General features: G+C 41.6%; 1 protein-coding gene across 1 annotated transcript in view; it reads left to right on the top strand.

Moving 5' to 3' along the window:
• The window catches only part of slc23a4 (solute carrier family 23 member 4), a 104,398-nt gene that overhangs the window by 40,113 nt on the left and 40,552 nt on the right, over positions 1–23,733 (top strand). The window contains exons 4-5 of the mRNA XM_059976449.1: positions 13,925–14,053; positions 15,098–15,255. Of these exons, the coding sequence (XP_059832432.1) occupies positions 13,925–14,053; positions 15,098–15,255 (287 nt within the window). The remainder of the gene's footprint in view (positions 1–13,924; positions 14,054–15,097; positions 15,256–23,733) is intronic.

The raw sequence follows: 23,733 nt of genomic DNA, 5'->3' as shown, positions 1-23,733 counted from the left end.
TTAGCCATTACTTTAATGCTGAGTCCCTTCATTGATGGTAACGATGCATTCCCCAAAATCAGAAAACTTATTTCATGATGCTGTGAGCCTTTATATCCAATAGTGACTCTGAAGTTACCTGAGTGCACTTTGCTGAAAAATACAAGCCCCTGAGTTAAAGTAGATTCAAGTATTAGACTAAAATGAACGGGCATTTTTTTTAAAGCTTTAACTAACTGGAATTGAAGCAAAAAACGGCGAATTTAAAAATAGACTACAAGGAAATACCGGCCATAAGCTGATTAGATGAGTGTTCATTGCCTCCATCCTAATAAAATAAATATTTCCTCCAGCTGACTCAATTAGGAGATTGACAATGAATGTTCTTATGTAGGCACAGGCACATGTTCAGTACATCTGACTTACATTATAACTCCTTCAGCTCTTCGTCTCTGCTGCTACCATCCAGGAATAAATAGAATAAAAGCAACATAAGCATGGAAAGTGTTTGGATTTACCTTTGATTAACTGAATAGTAGTAAATGCAGTAAATATATTGCCACTGCTAGGTAACTTACCTGTAAAATGTTACGAGATAGGCCCTTGTAATAATTTTATGAAGTTAATGATGTATAGGGATAAATATTAACCCAAGCATGCATCATTTAAATTAAGTAGTTAATATTGACAAGATGATTAACCCTCCAATCTCAGTAATATTGAAGAGTTCTGGTACATTAGTATCAGGGATTGTCATAAAAGGATTCCAACATTCCAGGACTTCTGCAAATTAACCTGATATCTATGGATTTTGATGAGAATCAAACCAAAGTAGGTAAATAAATAGTCTGCTGTTCCTAAACCTATTGATATGTTATTTGCCTGTTTTAATGTAAAAAAGTGTTTAAACTCACTTTTGGAGAACCATCTCATTTTTGTCTTAGCAAGGAATGAGTTGCACTCTTGTTCTGATATTTCAATCAGAAACACTTATGATGCAAAGCTTCAGGGAACTGGATACCTTCCAGGTTTGCAAAGCAGTAGAGGAATGTTCATGTGATGAATGCTGAACACAATCATTTTCTTTACGAGTAGCCAAGATATCAGAGTAATACTTCAGAAGCAATTTGTCCAGATTGCATCGCGAGGCAGAATCTGTACCTTCTCCATGATTCATGCCCCAAAGAGAGGTAACAAGGGCAACGTCAGGAAGTGGAATTACGTTGAGGGAAGTTACAATGTACAAATGTTATGCTAGAGTTTACATTCCTTGATTATAGGGGTACATTTTCAATTTCATACTTTGATCTTTACAGCTAGTATTGAGGTCAACAATCCATAAAAGAAATTTAAAATATTAATTTTAGTCAGGCAGTGTTGAATTTCTGCACATTGTCTTTGAATCACTTTATCTAAATTATTGTTTCATTGACGCACTGCCATAGTTTGTGTGTCAATCTACTTATTTGATCGTAGTGGAATTGTATTTCCATGCCACGTAGTAAGCATTTCAATCTGATTTTTCTACTCATCAAAGTGGAAATTATTTAAGTAAAATGTTAGGTTGCAGTAATGTGGCTTGTTTAATTCACAATGGGTGGAGTTAGTTTGTTCAAATCAACAAGACTAATGATTAACCATTTTGTACAATACTGGTCCGTTTGCTCTTTTCAGGCAGTGCTATTTCCAGGCTTCCAATTTCCTACTCACACTGGAATGATGAGCTTCATCTAGAGGACACTGATGACTGAACTTTGTTATGAACTGCTAAGTTCCTGAGGGTGGAAAACTTGAAAGAAGATTTTGTAGAGAAATTTCAAAATAAGTTATATGGATCTTTGACATCATCGGAAATTAATTGCAGTTGGCTATTCTGAAAATTGTTTGTAAGCAATTTCTACTGCACATCTCTGCCTTGAATTGCTATGTCTTCAAAGAAAGAACTCAATGGATTGGATAATTATGGATATGTAGTAAGTATCATTTTATTTAGAGTGAAAACTCAAAAGTTAGTTCCAAAGCAATATGTTCAATTATTCTTTTGTTTGCTATCAGGGTTATTCACATGTTCTGCTTTATTATAGTGTTAGATGAAATTATATTTTCTCCGACCGTTTCATAGTAATTCCATCCCAGATACTAAAGGCAAGAATGTTGTCTAATACATTGCAAATATTTGCCATACTTCTTGATCCTGTCTCTACATTTACAAAATAAAATAGTGAGTAATCTTGTTGTATCTGGTTACGTCAGTCTACTATTCACATGCATGATATCATTGTACAGGGACACAAGATATTTTATTCCTTCTATTTATGCCCGACTGTAGAAATAGTTGAAATATCTAAAAGAGTCCTTTTCTTTACTCACAGGGATGATGACAATTATTATAATTCTGTTGATCATGATTTTATGTCTGCATCTGTCTACAAACTCCCTTTTGTGTCTCCTGTTGCATTTTGCCAAACAGTAGTTTCAGAATTGTTAGTTCTTGAAAACATTGGTAGAAAAATTGGGCTCTGTAGCATCATTCAAGACTAGTGATCCAGGACTATAAATTAAGTCCAGGGATGACCTTTGGAGGGCTATTTTGACAGCAATAAAACAACTCTGATTGAAGTTAGAAACAGAATTGAATGCATGTCAGCACTGGCAGAGTTTGCAGGCCATTACTTCCTGCACAACAAAACCTAACATCGTAATTAGCAGTGATGTTTCACTCGCAGATGAATTCAAAGCCTTTCATTCATGCTTTGAAAGGGAGAATAAAACTACACCTGTGTGAATCCCTGCAGCAACTGTTGACCCTGAGATCTCTGTCCCAGAGGCCGATATCGGAACACTCACCAGTTCACCAGGCATCTGGCCCTGGTGGTGTGTCTGGTTGGGCTCTGAAAACTGGCAGGAGTGCTCAAGGAGATCTTCAATCTCTTACTAATGCAGTCATTGGTAACCCTTGCATCAAAAGGGCAACAATCATACCAGTATCCAAGAAGAGCAGAGTGAGCTGCGTCTACGACTATCACCCAGTTGAACTCACATTGACTGTGATGAAGTGCTTTGAGAGGTTGGTCATGGCCAGAATCAACTCCTGCCTAAGCAAGGATCTGAATATACTGCAATTTGCCCATCACCGCAATAGGTCTACAGTGAATGCAATCTCACTGACTCTCTACTCAGTCTTGGATCACCTGGACAACAGCAGTATCTACAAAGTTGTACATCAGGCTGCTGCTTATTGATAATAGCTCAGTGTTCAAAATAATCATTCCCTCATTTCTAATCAACAAGCTCCAAAATGTGGGCCTCTGTACCTCACTCTGCGACTGGATCCACACTGGGAGACCACAGTCAGTGTGGACTGGAAATATTGTCTTCTCTTTGCTAACAGTCAGCACTGGCACACCTCAAGGACATGTGCTTAGCCCACTGTTCTACTCTCTTTAGGCCCACAACTGTGTGGCTAGGCGCAGCTCAAATACCATCTGTAAGTTTGCAGATGACGCAACTATTGGCAGAATTTCAGATGGTGATGAGGAGGAAGACCGAGGAATTGACTGTGGACTTCAGGAAGGGGAAGTTGGAGGAGCACACACTAGTCCTCATCGAGGGATCAATAGTGGAAATAGTGAGCAGTTTCAAGTTTCTGGGTGTCAACATCCCTGAGGACCTACCTTGAGCCCAGTATATTGATACAATTACCAAGAAGGCATGACAGTGACTATACTTCATTAAGAGTTTGAGGAGTCTTGGTATGTCACCAGACACTTGCAAATTTCTACAGATGAACTGTGGGGAGCATTCTAACTAGTTACATCACCGTCTGGTACGGAGGGGCCACTGCACTGTATCGGAAAAAGCTGCAGAAAATTGTAAACTCAGCCAGTTCCATCATGGACCCAGCATCGAGAACACCTTCAAGAGGTGATGCCTCATAAAAGCGACATGGCCTCTTCTTATCGCTGTCACCAAGGAGGAGGTACAGGAGCCTGAAGGCACACACCCAACATCTCAGGAATAACATTGTCCTGACAAAGTGTCTCAGCCTGAAACGTCGACCGTACTTTCTTCCATTGATGCTGCCTGACCTGCTGACTTTCTCCAGCATTTTGTGTATGTTAATAACAATTTCCCCTCTGCCATTAGATTTCTGAATGGGCAATGAACCCATAAACACTACTGCACTATTTTCACCTCTCTTTTTGGACTACTTATTTAATTTGATTTTTATATATACTTCTTATTATAATTTATATTGTTTATTATTATGTATTGCAATGCACTACTGCCATGAACAACTAATTTCATGACATATGCCTGTAATGTTACATCTGATTCGGATTCTGGCCAATATTTAAATGCAACAGGTCCAAGTTTTGTTTAAGTTTCCTAAACAAATGGCACACTTTTACTTTTAGCACAATTTTCATTCTCTCCAAATTAGTGAGGACAGTAGCTCATCCATTGATAATGCACCCAGGAAGTATGCAGAAGAGGCAGATTGTGATGTCTGCCCATGCAGAAAGGTAATTTAATGCTTTGATGGTAGACTGGACCAGGATGCTTCAGTAAATGTGTTAAGTATGCATAGGTATCCCACTGTTTAGGAACAGGAAACCCCAGCCCGACATCCCACCTCTGTCTCAATTACTTGGGGGTTTATTTGGATGGGTTGAATACAGAACTGATTGCTAGGTGCTAGATGTGGGAGCAGGAGGAACTATCTTCCTTTAATCCCTTATACAGGGAACAGCAGACAGAGTCATCATGGAAAATCTTACAGGTGATGTAAGGAACAACTCACAGTATCCACAAATTCTGAGATATGAAGTTAACGTTTCCTCATCGTCCAGCTTTTATCCTCCAGTGTCCACTGCAACAGGTCACTAAGGTCTCTTCAAACATTCAATATCTACTACCCAGCATTAAGGCAGCAAGTGCACTAACTATACCTGACTTTTAGTCTGGAGATTGATTTAATTAGTTAATGCCAGTTTTTCATATACAAGTTACATATAAATTGATTTAACTTTAAGTGGATTTCCCTAATTATAATATTCAGGTGAAAAAGCACCATCTAGGACAGGACAGGACTTTCCCACATGCATGTGCTATTCTCCACGGCTGGGCACTCACTTAATGATACCACTATTGACTCTCACTGAGATAAGCCAGAGCTCAAAAGTATGTTCTACACCCATTGTGGGCCTGTCACAGAACAACCAGAGTATAGTTTCATAGGTCTTTTCATTATGTAAAAGCTGATAACACAAGGAAGTTTGATTGAGTAGCTCCAGGACTTATTCCAGGCTGTTCAAAGACCTTGCAAGGTTCACAGTCATTTACAATGGGCAGTGATTGTTTGTTGAAGAAGTTAGCTGATGATATATCATTCCACGAAAACCTCAGTGGTAATAGCATCAGCAATATCTATTAGCAGCCTTTCTAGTGAAGCATAATTGATTTATAACAATCCCAGCAGCAGCCACACCACTCTTAGCACAGGATCTGATCCCCAATACCAAGTGTTCTGTCCGACAGAGTTCCTCCAGTAGTTTTCTTTTTGTCAGACTAGTGAACACTGCACATTGTGTGATGCAATTCACTCACAATGGGGACGCATCTCAACAGTACTAATATGTTCAGGATCGTTAATAGTGCAATAAGCAAAAACCTTAACAGTTGGGTCTAAAAATCTAACAACCTAGTGCCGTTTCATTTTCACCATCTTGCACATGGGTGTTGACGTTGTATCTTTATGTTGCAGTGTTACGCTGCTTATCTGTAGCTAAACTGCTGAGTCTGTACTCTGAGTCCACACGGAGGTTCCACAAGTAACTCTTGCCCTAGACTGGTAAACAGGAGTCTGCTGTCCAGGCAATTGAAGGGCTAAACTATGGTTGGTGCTTGCGGTTTTGTAAGAGAACGATGAGGACAAAAAGGAGGAGAAGTTTCTCTTACATTTTGAAGGAGCAGTCCGGGATTGGTGGTTTGTGATGTGCCACCTGAAAGTCCGTGGTGGGACCTGCATTGGTGTCCACATGAGAAGGGACATTAATTCACCGGGCAACCACCCAGGGGACTGCTCTGATCATAGTGTGATATTTTATAGAGATGTAGAGCACCAAAACACAGAAACAGCCCTTTTCTACCTAGTCCCACCTACCCACACCCAGACCATACCTTCAATAACCCTCTCATCAATTCAAATGCTGTATTTGAACCTGTATCTGCCACTTCTATTGGCAGCTTGTTCTACACTTGCATCACCCTCTGAATGAAGAAGTCATCCCACTCCACCAACCCCCCCCTCCACCCCCAGTTCACAAGATCACAAGACAAAGGAGCAGAAGTAGCCCATTTGGCCCATCGAGTCTGCTCCGCCACTCAATAGACAATAGACAATAAGTGCAGAAGTAGACCATTCGGCCCTTCGAGCCTGCACCGCCATTCTGAGATCATGGCTGATCATCTACTATCAATACCCGGTTCCTGCCTTGTCCCCATATCCCTTGATTTCCCTATCCGTGATACCTATCTAGCTCCTTCTTGAAAGCATCCTGAGAATTGGCCTCCACTGCCTTCTGAGGCAGTGCACTCCACCATGAGCTAAATTATTCTCCCATCTAGTTCCAATTTCCAGCTTTTTCCCCATATCCCTTATACCCTGACTAATTAAATACCTATCAATCTCCTCCTTAAACACCCTCAATGATCGGGTCTCCACAGCTGTATGTGGCAACGAATTCCATAAATCCATGACCTTCTGGCTAAAAAAATTTCTCCTCATCTCTGTTTTAAATGAGTAACCTTTAGTTCTAAGACCGTGGCCTCTTGTCCTGGACTCACCCACCAAGGGAAACAGCCTTTCCACATCTTCTCTGTCCAACCTTTTCGACATTCAAAATGTTTCTATGAGATCCCCTCTCATTCTTCTATACTCTAATGAATACAATCCAAGAGCTGACAAACGCTCCTCATATGTTAGCCCCTGCATTCCAGGAATCATCCTCGTGAATCTTCTCTGAACTCTCTCCAACATCATTACATCCCTTCTAAGATAGGGGGCCCAAAACTGCACACAGTATTCCAAATGGGGTCTCACCAGTGCCCCTTAGAGCCTCAACAACACCTCCTTACTCTTATACTCTGTTCCTCTTGGAATGAATGCCAACATAGCATTCACTTCCCTTACTGCTGATCCAACCTTTAGGGTATCCTGCACAAGGAGCCCCAAGTCCCTTTGCACTTCCGATTTTTGAATTTTCTCCCCATCTAAATAATAATCTGCCCGATTATTTCTTCTTCCAAAATGTACAACCGTACATTTCTCAACATTGTATCTCATCTGCCATTTCTCTGCCCACTCTCCTAAACTGACCAAGTCTCTCTGCAACCTTTCCATTTCTTCAACAATTTTTGCTCCTCCACCTATCTTGGTATCATCTGCAAACTTAGCCACAAAACCATTTAATCCATAATCTAAATCATCGATATACAGTGTAAAAAGAAGCAACCCCAACACCGACCCCTGTGGAACACCACTAGTAACCGGCAACCAACCGGAATAGAATCCCTTTATTCCCACCCTTTGCTTTCTGCCTATCACTCAAAGCTCCACCCATTCCAATATCTTTCCTGTAATTCCATGGGCTCTCATCTTATTAAGTAGCCTCCTATGCGACACCTTATCCAAGGTCTTTTGAAAATTCAAATACACAACATCCACAGCCTCTCCCTTGTCAATCTTATTTGAGATTACCTCAAAGAATTCCAATAGGTTTGTGAGGTAGGATCTTCCCTTCATGAAACCATGCTGGCTTGGGCCTATCTTGTCATGCACCTTGAGGTATTTCATAAACTCATCCTTGAAGATCGACTCCAATAACTTTCCAACTACCTATGTCAGACTAATAGGTCTGAAATTTTCTTTTTGCTGCCTCCCTCCTTTCTTAAACAGCTGATCTTCCAGTCTTACATCTTACATTTGCGATCTTCCAGTCCTCCGGAACCACGCCAGAGTCTATTGATTCCTGGAAGATCATTTCCAATGCCTCCACAATCTCCAAAGCCACCTCCTTCAGAATGCATGGGTGCACCTCATCCAGAGCGGGAGACTTATCTAACCTTAGTCCATTTAGCTTCCCAAGCACTTTCTCTCTGGTAATCTTGACTGTACCTAATTCCATTCCTTGAGACCTCTGGCTATCAGATATGTTGCTAATGTCTTCCACTGTGACGACTGATGCAAAATACTCATTTAGTTCCACTGTCATCTCTTTGTTACCCATTATAATTTCTCCAGCATCATTTTCAATCGGTCCTATATCTACCCCTGTCACTCTTTTACTCTTCATATATTCAAAAAAACTCTTAGTATACTTTTTTATGTTAATTGCCAACTTCCTTCATAATTCTTATTTTCTTTCCTAATGACTTTCTTAGTTTCCTTCTGTAAGTTTTTAAAAGTCATCCAGTCCTCAGTCTTCCCACTAATTTTTGTTTCCTTGTACGTCGTCTCTTTTGCTTTTATTTTAGCATTAACCTCTCTCGTTAGCCACTTTTGCGCCATTTTTCCATTCATGATTTTCTTCTTTCTTGAAATATATTTTTCCTGCACTTTCTTTATTTCTTGTAGGAATTTCATCCAATTCTGCTCTACCATCTATCTTTCTTTTCCAATCAACTTAGGCCAGTTCCTCTCTCATACCACTGTAATTTTCTTTGTTCCACTGAAGTGTCGATACACCTGATACCAGCTTCTCCTTTTCAAATTTGAAACTGAATTCAATCATATTATGATCACTACTTCCAAGGGGTTCCATTACCTCTAGCTCCCTAATCGCCTCAGATTCATTACGCAGCACCCAATCCAAAACAGCCGATCCCCTGGTGGGCTTACGGACAAGCTGCTCCAAAAAGCCATCCCGTAGGCATTCTACAAACTCCCTCTCCTGAGATCCAGAATCTTCCTGACTTTCCCAATCCACTTTCATATTAAAATCCCCCATTATTATTTTGACATTTTCCTTCTGATATGCTTTTTCTATTTCCAGCTCTAACTTGTAGTCCACATCCCGGCTATTGTTTGGAGGGTTCCCCTTAAATATTTCAACTTTCACCCTAGACTTATAACCTCTAGTTCTAGTCTCATTTAACTTCAGGGGAGAAAACCTGCATGTATTTACCCTATCTATACCCCTGATAATTTTCTATACCTCTCTAAGGCCTCCTGATTCTCTTACGCTCCAATGAATAAAATCCTAACCTATTCAACCTTTTCCTATAACTCAGATCCTGAAGTCCTTGCAGCATCCTTGTAAAATTTCTCTGAACACTTTCAAGTTTATTGATATATTTTCTGTAGGCAGGTGACTAGACTGCCCACGATACTCCAAACTTGGCCTCACCAATGTCTTAGATAGCTTCAACAAACCAGCTCTGTATTCAGTGTTTTGATTTATGAAGGCCAATGTGCCAAAAGCTTTCTTCATGATCCTGTGTACTTGTGACATTTCTTTCAGGAATTATTGATCTGTATTCCCAGATGACTTGTTATACCGCACTCGTCAGTGCCCTACTGCTCACCATATAAGTCCTACCCTGGTTTGTCATGCCAAAGTGCAGCACCTCACACCTGTCTGTATTAAATTCCATCTGCCATTTCTCAGCCCATTTTTCCAAATGGTCTAGATCCTGCTTAGACTCTAATAGCCTTCCTCGCTGTTCACTACACACCCAAGCTTCTTGTCATCCAGTTGATCCAGTTTGCTACATTATCATCAAAATCATTAATATAGATGGTAAACAACAATGAACCCAGCACTGATCCCTGTAGCACATGGGCCTCCAATCAAAGAGACAACCATATACAACCACCCAGTCTTTTCATGCTAAGATAATGCTGAGTCCAATTAACTAGTTCATCTTGAATGCCAAGAGGCTGAACCTCTGGACCAGCCTTCCGTGTGGGACTTGTTAAAAGCCTTGCTAAAGTCCATGAAGACAACACCCATCGTCTTTTCTTCATTAAATTTCATCATAATCTCCTCAAAAAATCTCCATAACATTGGACAAGAAAGGTCTCCAACCACACCTTACTCCTTTAATGCTAGCAAAGATCATGAGGAAATGTTGGAGATGGACTGGGCACGTGATGAGAAGAGAGGCCAACTCCATCATTAAGACAGCACTTCACTGGACCCTGGGAGGCCAGGGGAAATGCAGGAGACCAAAGACAATGGTGCCATACTGTAGAAGCAGAAATGAGAATCCTGAACCACACCTGGGGCACATAGAAAGGATGGCCAGGGACAGACAAAGATGGAGGACCTTCATTGCTTCCCTAAATGCCAGTGGTGTAATGGGGCAAAAGAATGAGTTAATGCATTTCTGGGTTAAGACTGATTTATACTTGTGTGTCGCATCGACGCCATAGGAAACGCATACCCTATGCCGTACCGATGCCGTACCGTATGCCGTAGGGTGATGTGCACCTCCCCCAAAAAATTACTCATGTATCGTGGTGACGCAGACCACAACAACTGTGATTGGTCTGCTTGGTAGCATTGCATTTCCTCCTACACATTTCCAGTTGCTTCTTCTCCACCATGTCTGTACACCGATGTAAAACAGATGAACCAAGTCGTCAGATCTACCTGCCAACATGTGAAAATGTTTGAAATGCATTTCCTCGTCCATGTCTCTAATGAAGAAACTCAACACAGTGGTATAGAAACCCCACCGCCATCTAGCGTTTTGGCACACACCAACGCATGCTCGCTAGGGTGTAGAGCAACATAGAAATGAAAATCAGGGTTACGGCATAGGCTGCGGTGTAGCCCATACATACAAGTATAAATCAGCCTTCACAACATTCGAATGAACACCTCATCAGCTCCTGGGATTTATCCATCCTAATTTGTCTCAAGACAGGAAGCACCTTCTGTAATCTGGATATGGTCAGTGACCTCACTACCCTTTTGCCTCAGTTCTGCAGACCTTGTGTCTGCCTTGCAAGTAACTACAGGCACCAAAAGTTAATTTAAGATCTTCCCCAACCCTCTTGGTTCCATGCATAGATGACCACAATGGCCATAAAGAGGACCAATTTTGTCCTGTGCTTTTTGTTCTCGATTTGTCTATAGATGTTCTTGGAACTTCATTTCACTTTGTCTGCCAGAGCAACCCCATGTTCCCTTTTAGCCCTCCTGATTTCTCTCTTATGTGTTATCTTGCATTTCTTATACTCCTCACGTGCCTTGTTTAATCCTAACTGCCTATACCTGATATGTGACTCCTTCTTCCTAACACCATCCTTCAAAATCAGTTTCTTAAACCTAACATCTTTGCCTTTTATTTTAACATGAACACACAAACTCTGTATTCTCAATATTTCACTTTTTATGTGAAATAGAAGGCCCTCCACTTGCCAAATATCTCTTTGCTAGAGAACAACCAGTCTCAATCCACACCTGCCGGATCTCTTCAGCTGTCATCAAAATTGGCCTTTCTCCAACTTAGAATCTTAACTCAAAGATCAGTCCTATCCTGACACTAATTAACTTGAAGCTGATGAAATTATGATCACTAGATCCAAAGTGTTCCCTTACATAAACTTCTGTCACCTGCCCTGTCTCATTCTCTAAGAGGAGATCCAGTATCGTTCCTTTTCAAGTTGGGTCAGCTACATATTGATTAAGCAAACTTTAATTTGACAAACTCTATCCCGTCTGGTCTTTTTACCGTATGGGAGTTCTATTCAATATGCAGAAAGTTAAAATTATCTAGTATTGCAACTTTATTTTTCCTGCAACCGTCTGCTCTCGCTCCACAAATTTGTTCCTCGAAATCCTGCTGACTATTGGAAGGTCTATAATATACACTCAGTAATGTGGTCAACACTTTCTTATTCCTCAGTTCCACTCATAATGCCTCACTAGATAAGCTCTCCAGTATGTTCCCTCTGAGTACTGTGTGACATTTTCTCTGAGAAGTAATACCACCCCCTCCCTTTAATCCCCACCCCTCTATCACGCTGAAAACAATGGAACCCTGGAATAATGAGCTGCCATGCTAATGGGTTTAACATCATAATTCCACGTGCTTATCCATGCTCTAAATTCATCTGCCTTATGTACAAAACTCTTCGCATTGAACTCATAACATTAGTTCCTGTCTTTGTATGTAGCCTACTTTCCCCAAAGCCACTCCACTTGCTGACCTGCCACTCTGGTTCCCACCCATCCCTGAAAATCTAGTTGAAAACTCCCGGAAGAGCACGAGCAAATCTTCCTGCAAGGATATCAGTCCCTCTCTAGCTCGGGTGCAAACCATCCTGTTTGTACAGGTCTCGCCATCCCTGGAAAGGAACCCAGTGATCCAAAAATCTAAATCCCTACTTGTTAGCTACATGTTAAGCTACCTTATCTTCCTATTCACCTGGCACCTGGGAGGCAACATACCATCTGACAGCCTTGCTCCTGCCTCTCCCCATAACCAGTGAATCTCCTATCACTATTGCGCTCCCTTTCCATTATGAACCACAGGACCAGACTAGATGCTACTCAGTGTAATTATTGTTTGAGTGCCACTTTTGCTGGTACTCAGACCATAATAACATCATTTCAGACCCAGACTCAGAGCTGAGCCCTGCCATTTCCACTCCTTGCCTCGCAGTCCCTTGAGTTAGTGGTGCTGTTCACCATGAGGAAGGGTGTGAGTCAAGGATGTGACATATTGGCTGTTCTTGCAGATAAAAGACAAGTTCCCCACATTTAAGTACTTTGTTAGCTCATTAACAGATCCTTCCTGACCAATGAGCCCACACTGCCCAATTATACCCTACTAACCCATATGTCTTTGGAATGTGAGAGGAAACTGGAGTGCCCGAAGGAAACCCTCGTGGTCAAGGGAGAAGATACAGCCAGCAGTGGAACTTTACCCGGGCTGCTGCCACTCTATTAACATAATGCTAACTGCTACATGGCCACACATGGCACCTTTCTGATCCTGCAGAGAGCAATCTGCTCACAAGTGGCACCTTTCTGCTCATGCAGCGGGACAACCTGCTGCCACGCGGCATCACCCTGTTATTGCAGAACATTAACTGCACAAGTGCAGCATTCCTTTGCTCATGAGCCGTTCGGGGAAATCAGCCCTACCTCTATTGAGAATAGGGATCTGCTTACATCTTGCTGCACGGTAAGGAAAGCTATCCATTCCTATGCATATCTCTGCTGAAGGAGAATATCACGTTCAAATACTGATCACCACCATCTAGGTCATCCCATCTTCTTGCTGCTACCATAGGGAAGGGGGTATCGATGCCTGACACCACCAAGTTCAAGAACAAGCATTTCCCTTCAACTAGGTAGCTTTTGTTTGTGAATAATGGAAGAAAATTAGCTATCAGACAGTAAGTTAACAGATTTCACGACGCATGCCGGTGATAATAAACCTGATTCTGATACTTGATCTACTGATGGCAGAGACTGAAGTGAAACTGACTACCACTTCTCTGTGGGAAGGGATGGGCTCAAATCTCTACACAGTCTTGGAAATCTATTTTTTAAGACTTGAATTAAGGATTGATGATGGTGCAAAACTATATTCCAGTAATATTTTTAAGAAGAAAGTTAGAGGATAACAATCTCTTGAAATTATTTTACTTGAATATAACTTTTCAATTGCAGGAAGCTATATCACTTTATCTATGTCATAACCATATGGTTAGCAGATGAAACTGAATTGTATAAACCTTCATATACTTTGTTCTTCTACAGACAGTCTGTTTCCTCAGCCAAATTCAGACACATTGACTAATTATATTCTATTTCTTTTGATAAGCAGAAATGGTTATTCAAAAGAAGTGTGGTAAATTGTTTTGATGTACAATTCTCTTGAAATGATCCCAGTCATAGAGATGTCCTTTCTTATTATTTAGAATGAAAATGAAAGCACACTGGAAAATGGAAACAGAAGGCCTCATTCATCAAAGAAAAAAGCAAATGATATGCTATATCTTGTCACTGATAATCCCCCCTGGTACTTATGCATACTTCTTGGCACTCAGGTAAGAAATGCAGTGGGACTGGGAACAAACAAGAAAGAGAAAAGATGAGAGGAGGGATTTACTTCTCATCTTAAACAAATTGGAGCTGCAATGTGCTCTCTCTGCTGCAGAAACATCTATCACCTGTCAACTAAGAGGATAGGAACTGTAAATGCAAGGGACTGCCAGGTTCCTTGCCAAGTATTCCAACATCCTGGCTTGAGGATATATTTGTTAAATATTTGTAATTACTCAGTATTGTGAGAGTTATTTTAATAGAGAGCCACAGTTCAAAGAGAAGCAACTTCTCAAAAGAAGTGTGGTGAACTACATGTACCTGTCTGGACACGCCCCCCCCAACTGCTCCTGTGGCTCCTCCCACTGACTGTGGCTCCTCCCATGGACCCCGGTATAAATGCGATTGGAGTCTGAGCCCTGCCCTCAGTCTCCAGGATGTAGTGTGGTGGTCACTTGCTGCTTGTTCTTTCTTCCAGCCAATAAAAGCCTATATCTCGCCTCACGTCTCAGAGAGTTATTGATGGTGCATCAATAAGCCAGCAAAAACTTATGCCCTCGGTGGCGATAAAGTAAACAAAAAGGCAGTTGCCTAGCAATTTATCAACTAATAAACCAACAACCATTGTTTTCATGGAGTCAAGCATTGTATCCATTTTATTTACCATTTATCCATTAAATTCAACTGAAAACAAATCCATTAATGACTTCAGTGCTTTTAGTTGAGGAATAATTATAGGCAGGGACACCCCCACTCCCCAAAGAACTTGTACCCTTGAAGTTTTACCTCTCGGTTGTTAACAACCATTTCAATATCCTTCTGCAAAACAATATTGCCTCTGTGCTACAGAGGTGGTTGTCCATTGTGGAACAGCAGAGAAGAAATTAAGGGCTGCTTTACATACTTGGCAGACAAACATGTTTCCCCATTATTAGAAAGACAGGAATCTAGGAAGAATGGTAAGAGAAATCAGTTGTGCTTTGGTAACATTTTTATAGAAATTTATCAATGTCTGATTAAAGTGTTGTTTGTAATGATGCTTTCTCCAGCATTACCTGACGGCCTTGGGCGGAACAGTTGCCATTCCCCTCCTTCTGTCTCGGGAGATCTGTTTGCAACATGATCACCTCACCCAAAGCCACCTTATTAGCACCATATTTTTTGTGTCGGGAATGTGCACGTTACTTCAAGTTCTTTTTGGGGTCAGGTAAGCCAATATTTTAACATTTCATCAGTGTATGATGATAAGGAGATTTTTTAGACTCACAGAGTCATAGAATACTGCAGCACAGTAACAGACCCTTTGGCCCATCTAGTCAGTACCATACTGTTATTCTGCTGAGTCCCATTGACCCACACCTGGACTATAGCCGTCTATAACCCTCCCATCCATGTAATTATCCAAACTTCTCTTAAATGTTGCAATCAAACCTACATCCACTACTTCTGCTGGCAGCTCACTCCACACTTGCACCACCTTTATCAACCTTTATCGTAAACTCCTCAGAAAACTCTATAAAATTGGTTTGACACAATCAACCACACACAAAGCAGTGCGGAATATCCTTAATCAAGCCCTGTCTAGGCAAATAATTATGTATCATGTCCCTTAGAATACCTTCCAATAATTTACCCACTACTGATGTCAGCATCACCAGCTTTATGATTTCCTACTGTGGTGAACTAAATGTACCTGTCTGGACACGCCCCCCCCCCCCCCCCGGCTGACTGCTCCTGTGGCTCCTCCCACTGACCGTGGCTCCTCCCACGGACCCCGGTATAAACGCGATTGGAGCCTGAGCCCTGCCCTCAGTCTCCAGGATGTAGGGTGGTGGTCAATTGCTGCTTGTTCTTTCTTCCAGCCAATAAAAGCCTATATCTCACCTCACGTCTCAGAGAGTTATTGATGGTGCATCACCTACATTATCCTTAGAGCTTTTCTTAACCAATGGAACAACATTAGCTATCTCATTCAGACCACCAGAACCCACCTGTGGTTAAGTATGCTTTAAGTACCTCTGCTAGGGCCCCTGCAGTTTCTGCTCGAGCTTCCCACGAGGTCTGGGGGTGGGGTGGGTGGTTGTGTGGGGAAGCACCTTGGCAGGTTGTAGGGACTTATCCATCCTAATTTTCCTCAGGACAGCAAGCACCTCCAAGTTGCAGAAAAGTTTGAGATCCCTTTGCAGTTACCTGGCTTACTGCATTAATTACTCATAAAATGTGATCTGATCTTAATCTAAGTCACAATAATAGAGAAATGTAATCAGTCTAAACTAAACTAGTAACACAGAAACAATTGTACTTTGCATGTCTTTATTGAACACATTATTTAATCATTCACAGTTCAGTCTGGAAAAAGTATGTGAACCCTTGTATTTAATAACTGGTAGAAACTCCTCTAGCAGCAATAATCTCCACCAAACGTTTCCTGTAGCTGCTGATCAGACTTGCACAATGGCGATGAGGAATTTTAGACCATTCCTCCATACAAAACTGTTCCAGTTGATCAATATTTCTGGGATGCCTTGCATGAACAGCCCTATTCAGGTCATGCCACAGCATCTTAACTGGTTTAAGGTCTTGACTCTGACTTGACCATTCCAAGTTAAGAGTTTTGACCAGCAGCCAATCTGGACATTGGAAGTTTTAAGAGGAGGGGACTTCAATCAGGTCTACTGCCCGAGGATAAAAGGCAGCAGTGGGTTGGTACAGTGAAAATGAGTTTTGACCAGAGTAAATTAAAGGAAGGCGGGCAAGTGCAGCAGTCATTGTCTGAGAGGATATAAAATGGTGATCTTGAGGCTCTAACTCTTTGAGGCTTCAATCAGAGAAAGCAAAGGAAAGGGGAAGGGGGGTAAGAGTAGTGTAGAGTAACCTTGTGGCCATCCCCCTCATCAAAGGTATATCACTCTGGATACCATCGGGGGAGGGGGGGGAATGACTTAATAGAAGAAAGTCGCAGTGGTCGGTCTCTGGCACTGAGTCTGCCTCTGTGACTCAGAAAGGAAGGGGGGAAGAAGAGGCATGCTGTGGTAATAGGGGATTTGTTCGTTTGCGGAATGAACAAGAAGAATGTGATTCCCAGATGGTACGTTGCCTCCTGACTACCAGAGTCTGGAATATCTCAGATCAAATCCTCAGCATTCTTAAGAGGGATGGTGAACAGCCAGAGGTCATGGTCCATGTAGGTATCAAAGACATGGGTAGGACAAATGATGAGGTTCTGCATAGGGGGCTCAGGGAGTTGGGTACTAAGTTAAAGGGCAGGGCCTCTGGGTTGTGACCTCAGGATTGCTACCCGTGCCATATGGGAGTGAGGATAGAACTAGGAGGATTATGTAGTTAAACACGTGGCTAAGGAGTTGGTGTAGGAGGGAGGGCATAAGATTTTTGGATCATCCAGGGAAGTTGGGGCCTGTACCGAAGGGACAGCTTACATCTGAACTGGAGGGGGACTAATATCCTCACAGGAAGGTTTGTTAATGCTGCACGGTGGGGTTTAAATTGGATTTGCAGGGGGATAGGAACCAGTGGAGAAATTGTGGAGGCAAATGTGCTAAGACCTCAGAGATAAAGTTAGGACTCAAAAGGTTGAGCAAGGTGTGACTTGTGCCCTGAACTGCCTTATTTCAATGCAAGAAATACAGTAGGAAAGGCGGATAATAGTGCTGAAGATGAGGGAGATGGTTTGCAAACAGAGGCAATGTGTAGTGAAGAGAGGCTGATGTTAGGGCAAAATTTCAGTCAACAAGATGAGTTCCAACATAAAAGGTGGACATAAAAATTGAAAGGGTGAATACAGGACTGATGGTGTTGTGCTTGAATGCGTGCAATATATGGAATAAGGTAGATGATCTTATAGCACAATTGCAGATTGGCAGGTATGTAGGCATGACTGAATCATGGCTGAAATAAGATTACAGCTGTGAGCTTAATACCCAAGGATACACATTGTACCAAAGGACAGGCAGGAAGGCAAGGAGGTGGCATTGCTCTGTTGGTAAAAAATGATATCAAATCATTAAGATTCGTCCATTGTCATCGATGAAGACCTCAACACCATTAGTACTTTTTACAAGGTCAAGTTGCTAGCTCAACGCTCAACCCAGCACGGAGGGAAAGTGTGCAAGGGAGCCGGCTGGATTCGAACTTGGGACCTCTCACCCCAAAGTCCAGCGCTGATGCCACTATGCCACCAGCTGGCTGTTTGATGGTGTTGAGACTAGCGCTTGATTTGGATTAAGTGAGGGAGAGTTGTGCAGAGACCGCCTCATTCTCTCTTCCCAATTCCCATCTGGATCCAGTGGCAAAAGAGAGTCCAGACGGCAGGAGATGGGACTAGGTGCAGTGGATGACCAGGTCGGCTTCTGTGTCTTGTTGTGCTCTACGTGTTCCATGACACTTGCAGAGACTGCCTTCTTGACCGTTGGACCTTCCATCGGTCTCGTCCGCTCAATCCGCCGGAGTCTGTCTTCACATGTTGGGATCGACAACTCCCTATCTCACTGAGGGTTTGAGACCCGTCGGCTACCCTCACCTGGTTTAGCCAGCTTGTGGAAGCCGTTGCCCGGGGTGTGGCTGCTGTCGGGTGCAAACAGCTATGGGGAGTCACAGGTGAGAGTTGAGTGGCAGGTGGGGACCAAAGGTGGACAAACCGCCTGAAAAGGACGGGACATGTTCCCCCACCAGGGGTGCTACCCCTCTCTGACACCCCATACATCCCATCAAATCATTAAAAAGAGGTACATAAGGTCAGAAGGTGTTGAATCATTGTGGTTAGAGCTAAGGAACTGCAAGGATAAAAAGACACTGATGGGAGTTGTATACAGACCTCCAAGCAATAGTAAGGATGTCACCTACAGATTACAATGGGAGGTAGAAAATATATGCCAGAAGGGCAATGTTACAATTGTCATGGGAGATTTCAGTATGCAAATAGATTGGGAAAATCAGGTTGGTGCAGGATTCCAGGAGGAGGAATTTCTAGAATGCTTATGAGGTGGCTTCTTAGAGCAGCTCATGGTTGAGACCACTAGGGGATCAGCTATTCCAGACTGGGTGTTGTGCAATGAACAGGAATTGATTAGAGAGTTTAAGATAAAAGAACCCTAAGGGACAAGTGATCATGATTGAATTCACCATGAAATTTGAGAAGAAGAAGCTAAAGTCAGATATATCAGTATTACAGTGGAATAAAGGAAGTTACAGAGAGGAGTTAACCAGTATTAATTGGAAAAGAACACTGGCAGGGATGACAGCAGAGCAACAATGGCTGGAATTTCTGGAAGCACTTTGGAAGGCACAGGATATGTACATCCCAAAGAGGAAGAATTATTCTAAAGGAGAGATGACGCAACCATAGCTAACAAGAATCAAAGCCAACATAAAAGCCAAAGAGAGGGTAAGTGATGGAGCAAAAATTAGTGGGAAGTTAGAGGTTTGGAAAGCTTTTAAAAAGTAACAGAAACCAACTAAAAAAGTTATTAAGAAGGTAAAGATGGAATATGAAAGTAAGCTAGCCAACAATATTAAAGAGAATACCAAAAGTTTATTCAGATACATAAAATGTAAAGAGAGGTGAGTGTGGATATTGGACCGCTGGAAAACAATGATGAAGAGGTAGTAATGGAAGACAAAGAAATGGTGGATGAACTGAATAATATTTTGCAGCAGTCTTCACTGTGGAAGACACTAGAGGTATGCCAGAAGTTCTAGGTGTCAGGATCATGAGTGTGTGAATTTATCATAACTAGAGAGAAGGTTTTTGGGTAACTGAAAGGTCTGAAGATAGATAAGTCACCTGGACCAGATGGTGTACACCCCAGAGTTTAAAAAGATGTGGCTGAAGAGACTGTGGAGGCATTAGTAATGATCTTTCAAGAATCACTAGATTCTGGAATTGTTCTGGAAGACTGAAAATTTGCAAATGTCACTCCACTCTTCAAGAAGGGAGAGAGGCAGGAGAAAGGAAACTATATGCCAGTTAGTCTGACCTCAGTTGTTGGGAAGATGTTGGAGCCAATTATTAAGGATGAGATTTCAGGGTACATGGAGACACATGATAACTTAGGCCACAGTCAACATGGTTTCCTCAAGGGAAAATCTTGCCTGACAAATCTGTTGGAATCCTTTGGAGAAATAACAAGCGGGATAGACAAAGGAGAATCAGTTGATGTTGTGTACTTAGATTTTTAGAAGGCCTTTGACAAGGTGTCAAACATGAGGCTGCTTAACAAGCTATGAGCTCATGGTATTACAGGAAAGATTCTAGCATGGATAAAGCAGTGGCTGATTGGCAGGAGGCAAAGAGTGGGAATAAAGGGAGCCTTTTCTGATTGGCTGCTGTTGACTAGTGGTGTTCCACAGGGGTTTGTGTAGGGACCGATTTTTTTTACGTTACACAGTTTGTCAATGATTTGGATGATGGAATTGATGGCATTTTTGCAAAGTTTGCAGATGATATGAAGATAAGTAGAGGGACAGGTAGTTTTGTGGAAGTAGAGAGGATACAGAAGGAATTGGATTAGGAGAATGGGCGAAGAAATAGCAGATGGAATACAGGGTCAGGGTCAAAGTGTATGGTCATGCACTTTGATAGAAGAAATGATAAATGGAGGGAAAACATTGAAGTACAAAGGGACTTGGGAGTTCTTGTGCATGATTCCCTAAAGGTTAATTTGTAAGTTGAGTCTGTGGTGAGGAAGGCAAATGCAATGTTAGCAGTTATTTCATGAGAAATAGAATATAAAAGCAAGGATGTAATGTTGAGATTTTATAAAGCACTGGTGAGATCTCACTTGGAGTATTGTGAGCATTTTTGGGTCCTTATCTTCGAAAGGATGTGCTGAAACTGGAGTGGTTTTGAAGAAGGTCCACGAACATGATTCCTGGACTGAATGGCTAGTCTTATAAAGAGTGCTTGATAGCTCAAGGCCTGTATTCGCTGAAATTCAGAAGAATGAGGGGTGCCTTCATTGAAATTTATTGAATGGCGAATGGTTTTGAAAGAATGGATGTGGAGAGGATGTTTCCTATGGTGGGAGAGTCTAAGACCAGACGTCACAGCCTCTGAATAGAGGAATGTCATTTTAGAATGGAGATGTGGAGAAATTTCTTTAGCCAGAGAGTGGCGAATCTGTGGAATTCTTTGCCACAGGCAGCTATAGAGGCCAAGTCTTTATGTATATTTAAGGCAGAGGTTGATAGATTCCTAATTGGTCAAGGCATGAAGGGATAGGGGCAGTAGGCAGGAGACTGGGGCTGAGAGGAAAATTGAATCAGCCTAGATGAAGTGGTGTAATTTTGCTCCTGTATCTTACGGTCTTCCTCTTTTTAAACCATTCTGTTGTTGATTTACTCTTGTATTTTGGGTTATTGTCTTGTTGCATCAACTAACTTCTATTAAGCTTCAGATGACAGACTGCTACCCTGACAACCTCCTGTAAAATGTCTGGACACAATTTTGAATTAATTGTTCCCTCAATGATGGCAAGCTGTCCAGGCCCTGAAGCAGCAAATCAGCCCCAAACCACAATGCTCCTTCCACCATACATCCTAGTTAGAATGAGGTTTTAGTGTTGGTGTTCAGTGCCCTTTTCTGCCAAGAAGTTCAACTTCAGTCTCATCTGTCCACAAAACATTGTCCCACATGTGTCGTGGAACATCCGGGTGGCCCTTTGCAAACTTGAGACTTGCAGCAATGTTTTTCTCGGAGAGCAGTGGTTTCCTCTGTGGTGTCCTTCCATGAACACCATTTTTGTTCAGTGTTTTTCTAATAGTGGACACATAAATAGAGAATTTAGCAAGTTCTACAGATTTTCTGCAGGTCTTCTACTGTTACCCTTGGGTTCTTTTTCACCTCCTTCAGCATTGCAGGTTGTGCTTTTGCTGTGATCTTTTCAGGACATCTACGAGGGAGAGTAGCAACGGTACTGGATTTCATCCATTTGTAGACAATTTCTCTTACTGTGGATCAATGAACAATCAGGACTTTAGAAATGCTTTTGTAGCTTTTTCCAGCTACATGCATCTCTACAATTCTTCTTCAAAGGTCCTCTGAAAGTTGTTTTGATTGAGGCATGGTGTACATAAAGAGATCTTTCTTAAGAAGAGCAGGCTCTGTCAGTAACTTGACGTGATGTGCTGTTTTTATAGGGTAAAGCAGCTCTACAACCCACACATCCAATCTCATCTCACTGATTGGAACACCTGGCTTCAAATACCTTTTGTAGAAGATTCACATACTTTTTTGTACTTAGACTGTGATTGTTTAAATGGTGCATTCAGTATTGACAAGAAGTACAATTGTTTGTGTGTTATTAATTTATGCAGGTTGCATTTGTCTATTATTGTGACTTAGATGAAGATCAGAACGCATTTTATGAGTACTTAATGCAGAAAACCAGGTAACTGCAAAAGTTCACAAACTTTTTATTGCAACTATCCTCTTCTCAATTTACAGTCCATGACCTCACTATTGTTCTGCCTCATTTCTAAAGACTCTGAGTCCATCTTCCAGATTTCATTTGAAAATCATAAAAGCCCCCACAGATTTTGGAGATCTATAATAAAAACAGAAAGTAATACTGAAAACACTCAGCAGATCAGGTGGTGTCTGTAGAAAGAGAAACAGCAAATGTTTTGGGTCAAAGACCCTTTAATGGAACAGGGAAAGAGAAGGAAACAAACTAGTTAGTTTGGACTTGGAGAGAGTGAGTGGCCCGGCATGCGTGGGTAATGAGCTGTTGGTGATGTTCCCAGCTTGATAGGTAAATGAGAACAGATAGAGAGAAAGAACATGAACAAAGCTTCATTTAAAATCAACCAGCCAGGCGAGTTAAAGAGAGAACATAAACAAAGGAGGTTAAATATTAGGTGGTGTATCCACTGGAATAGAGGTTGTGAAAAGGTTAGATGATTAAAGGTATTAAGATTCTGAATTAATAGGGTATATAGCTTCTTCCACTCCAGACAAGGGTACGAACTATAAAATTATAGCCAGGCTATGCTGCAAAGAGAGTAGGAAAACTGTTTAATGCAGATTGTGACAGAACTGTGCAAAACTCAACATAAACAGCAATATATTTTATTATAGAGTTAAAAGGTTAGTCCTGGGAAGATCTGTGTTAAAAAGATCTGAATCCAGAGAGCAGGATAGAGTAGAGTTCAGCTGTGAACTGCAGATCAGACTAAGTAAACTGAATGTCCATGGTCTGTTCGTAAATTGCCATTTTTAAACTGAGACAGGTCGACAATTATTTAAAATATCTAGTGAGAAACAATATATCTTTTGTTGTCAGTAGTGAGGTGTTCAATAATCCTTTTCTGTCAACATCAGTTCCAGCCATTTCCTGTCAGATCAAATATCAGCAAGACACAGAAGGAGCTTTATTTTAAATTAAATTCAAGTTCTGGTTAATATAGGAATGTCTAATCTCTGCTGAAATTACAGTGGGAGATGATGTTGGGAATTCATTACAGCTTGGCACTGCTTTTGAAATATATGAAATTCTTCACTGGAAATGAAAGAATACAATGTTAAATTATGGAAACAGTGCTATGCCAAGCAAAAAGTCAAAAGATGGTTTTGGGCTTCACCTCACTATATTTTTACATTCCGACTTCCCTACACAGTCCTGATACTGTGTGTGACATCAGACACACTAGCATCGCGAGCCTCCAGACT

Source organism: Hypanus sabinus, chromosome 8, assembly GCF_030144855.1.
Source record: "Hypanus sabinus isolate sHypSab1 chromosome 8, sHypSab1.hap1, whole genome shotgun sequence".
NCBI lineage: Eukaryota > Metazoa > Chordata > Chondrichthyes > Myliobatiformes > Dasyatidae > Hypanus > Hypanus sabinus.
Note: the sequence above shows the minus strand (reverse complement) of the source record. Positions and strands in the feature narration are given on the sequence as shown.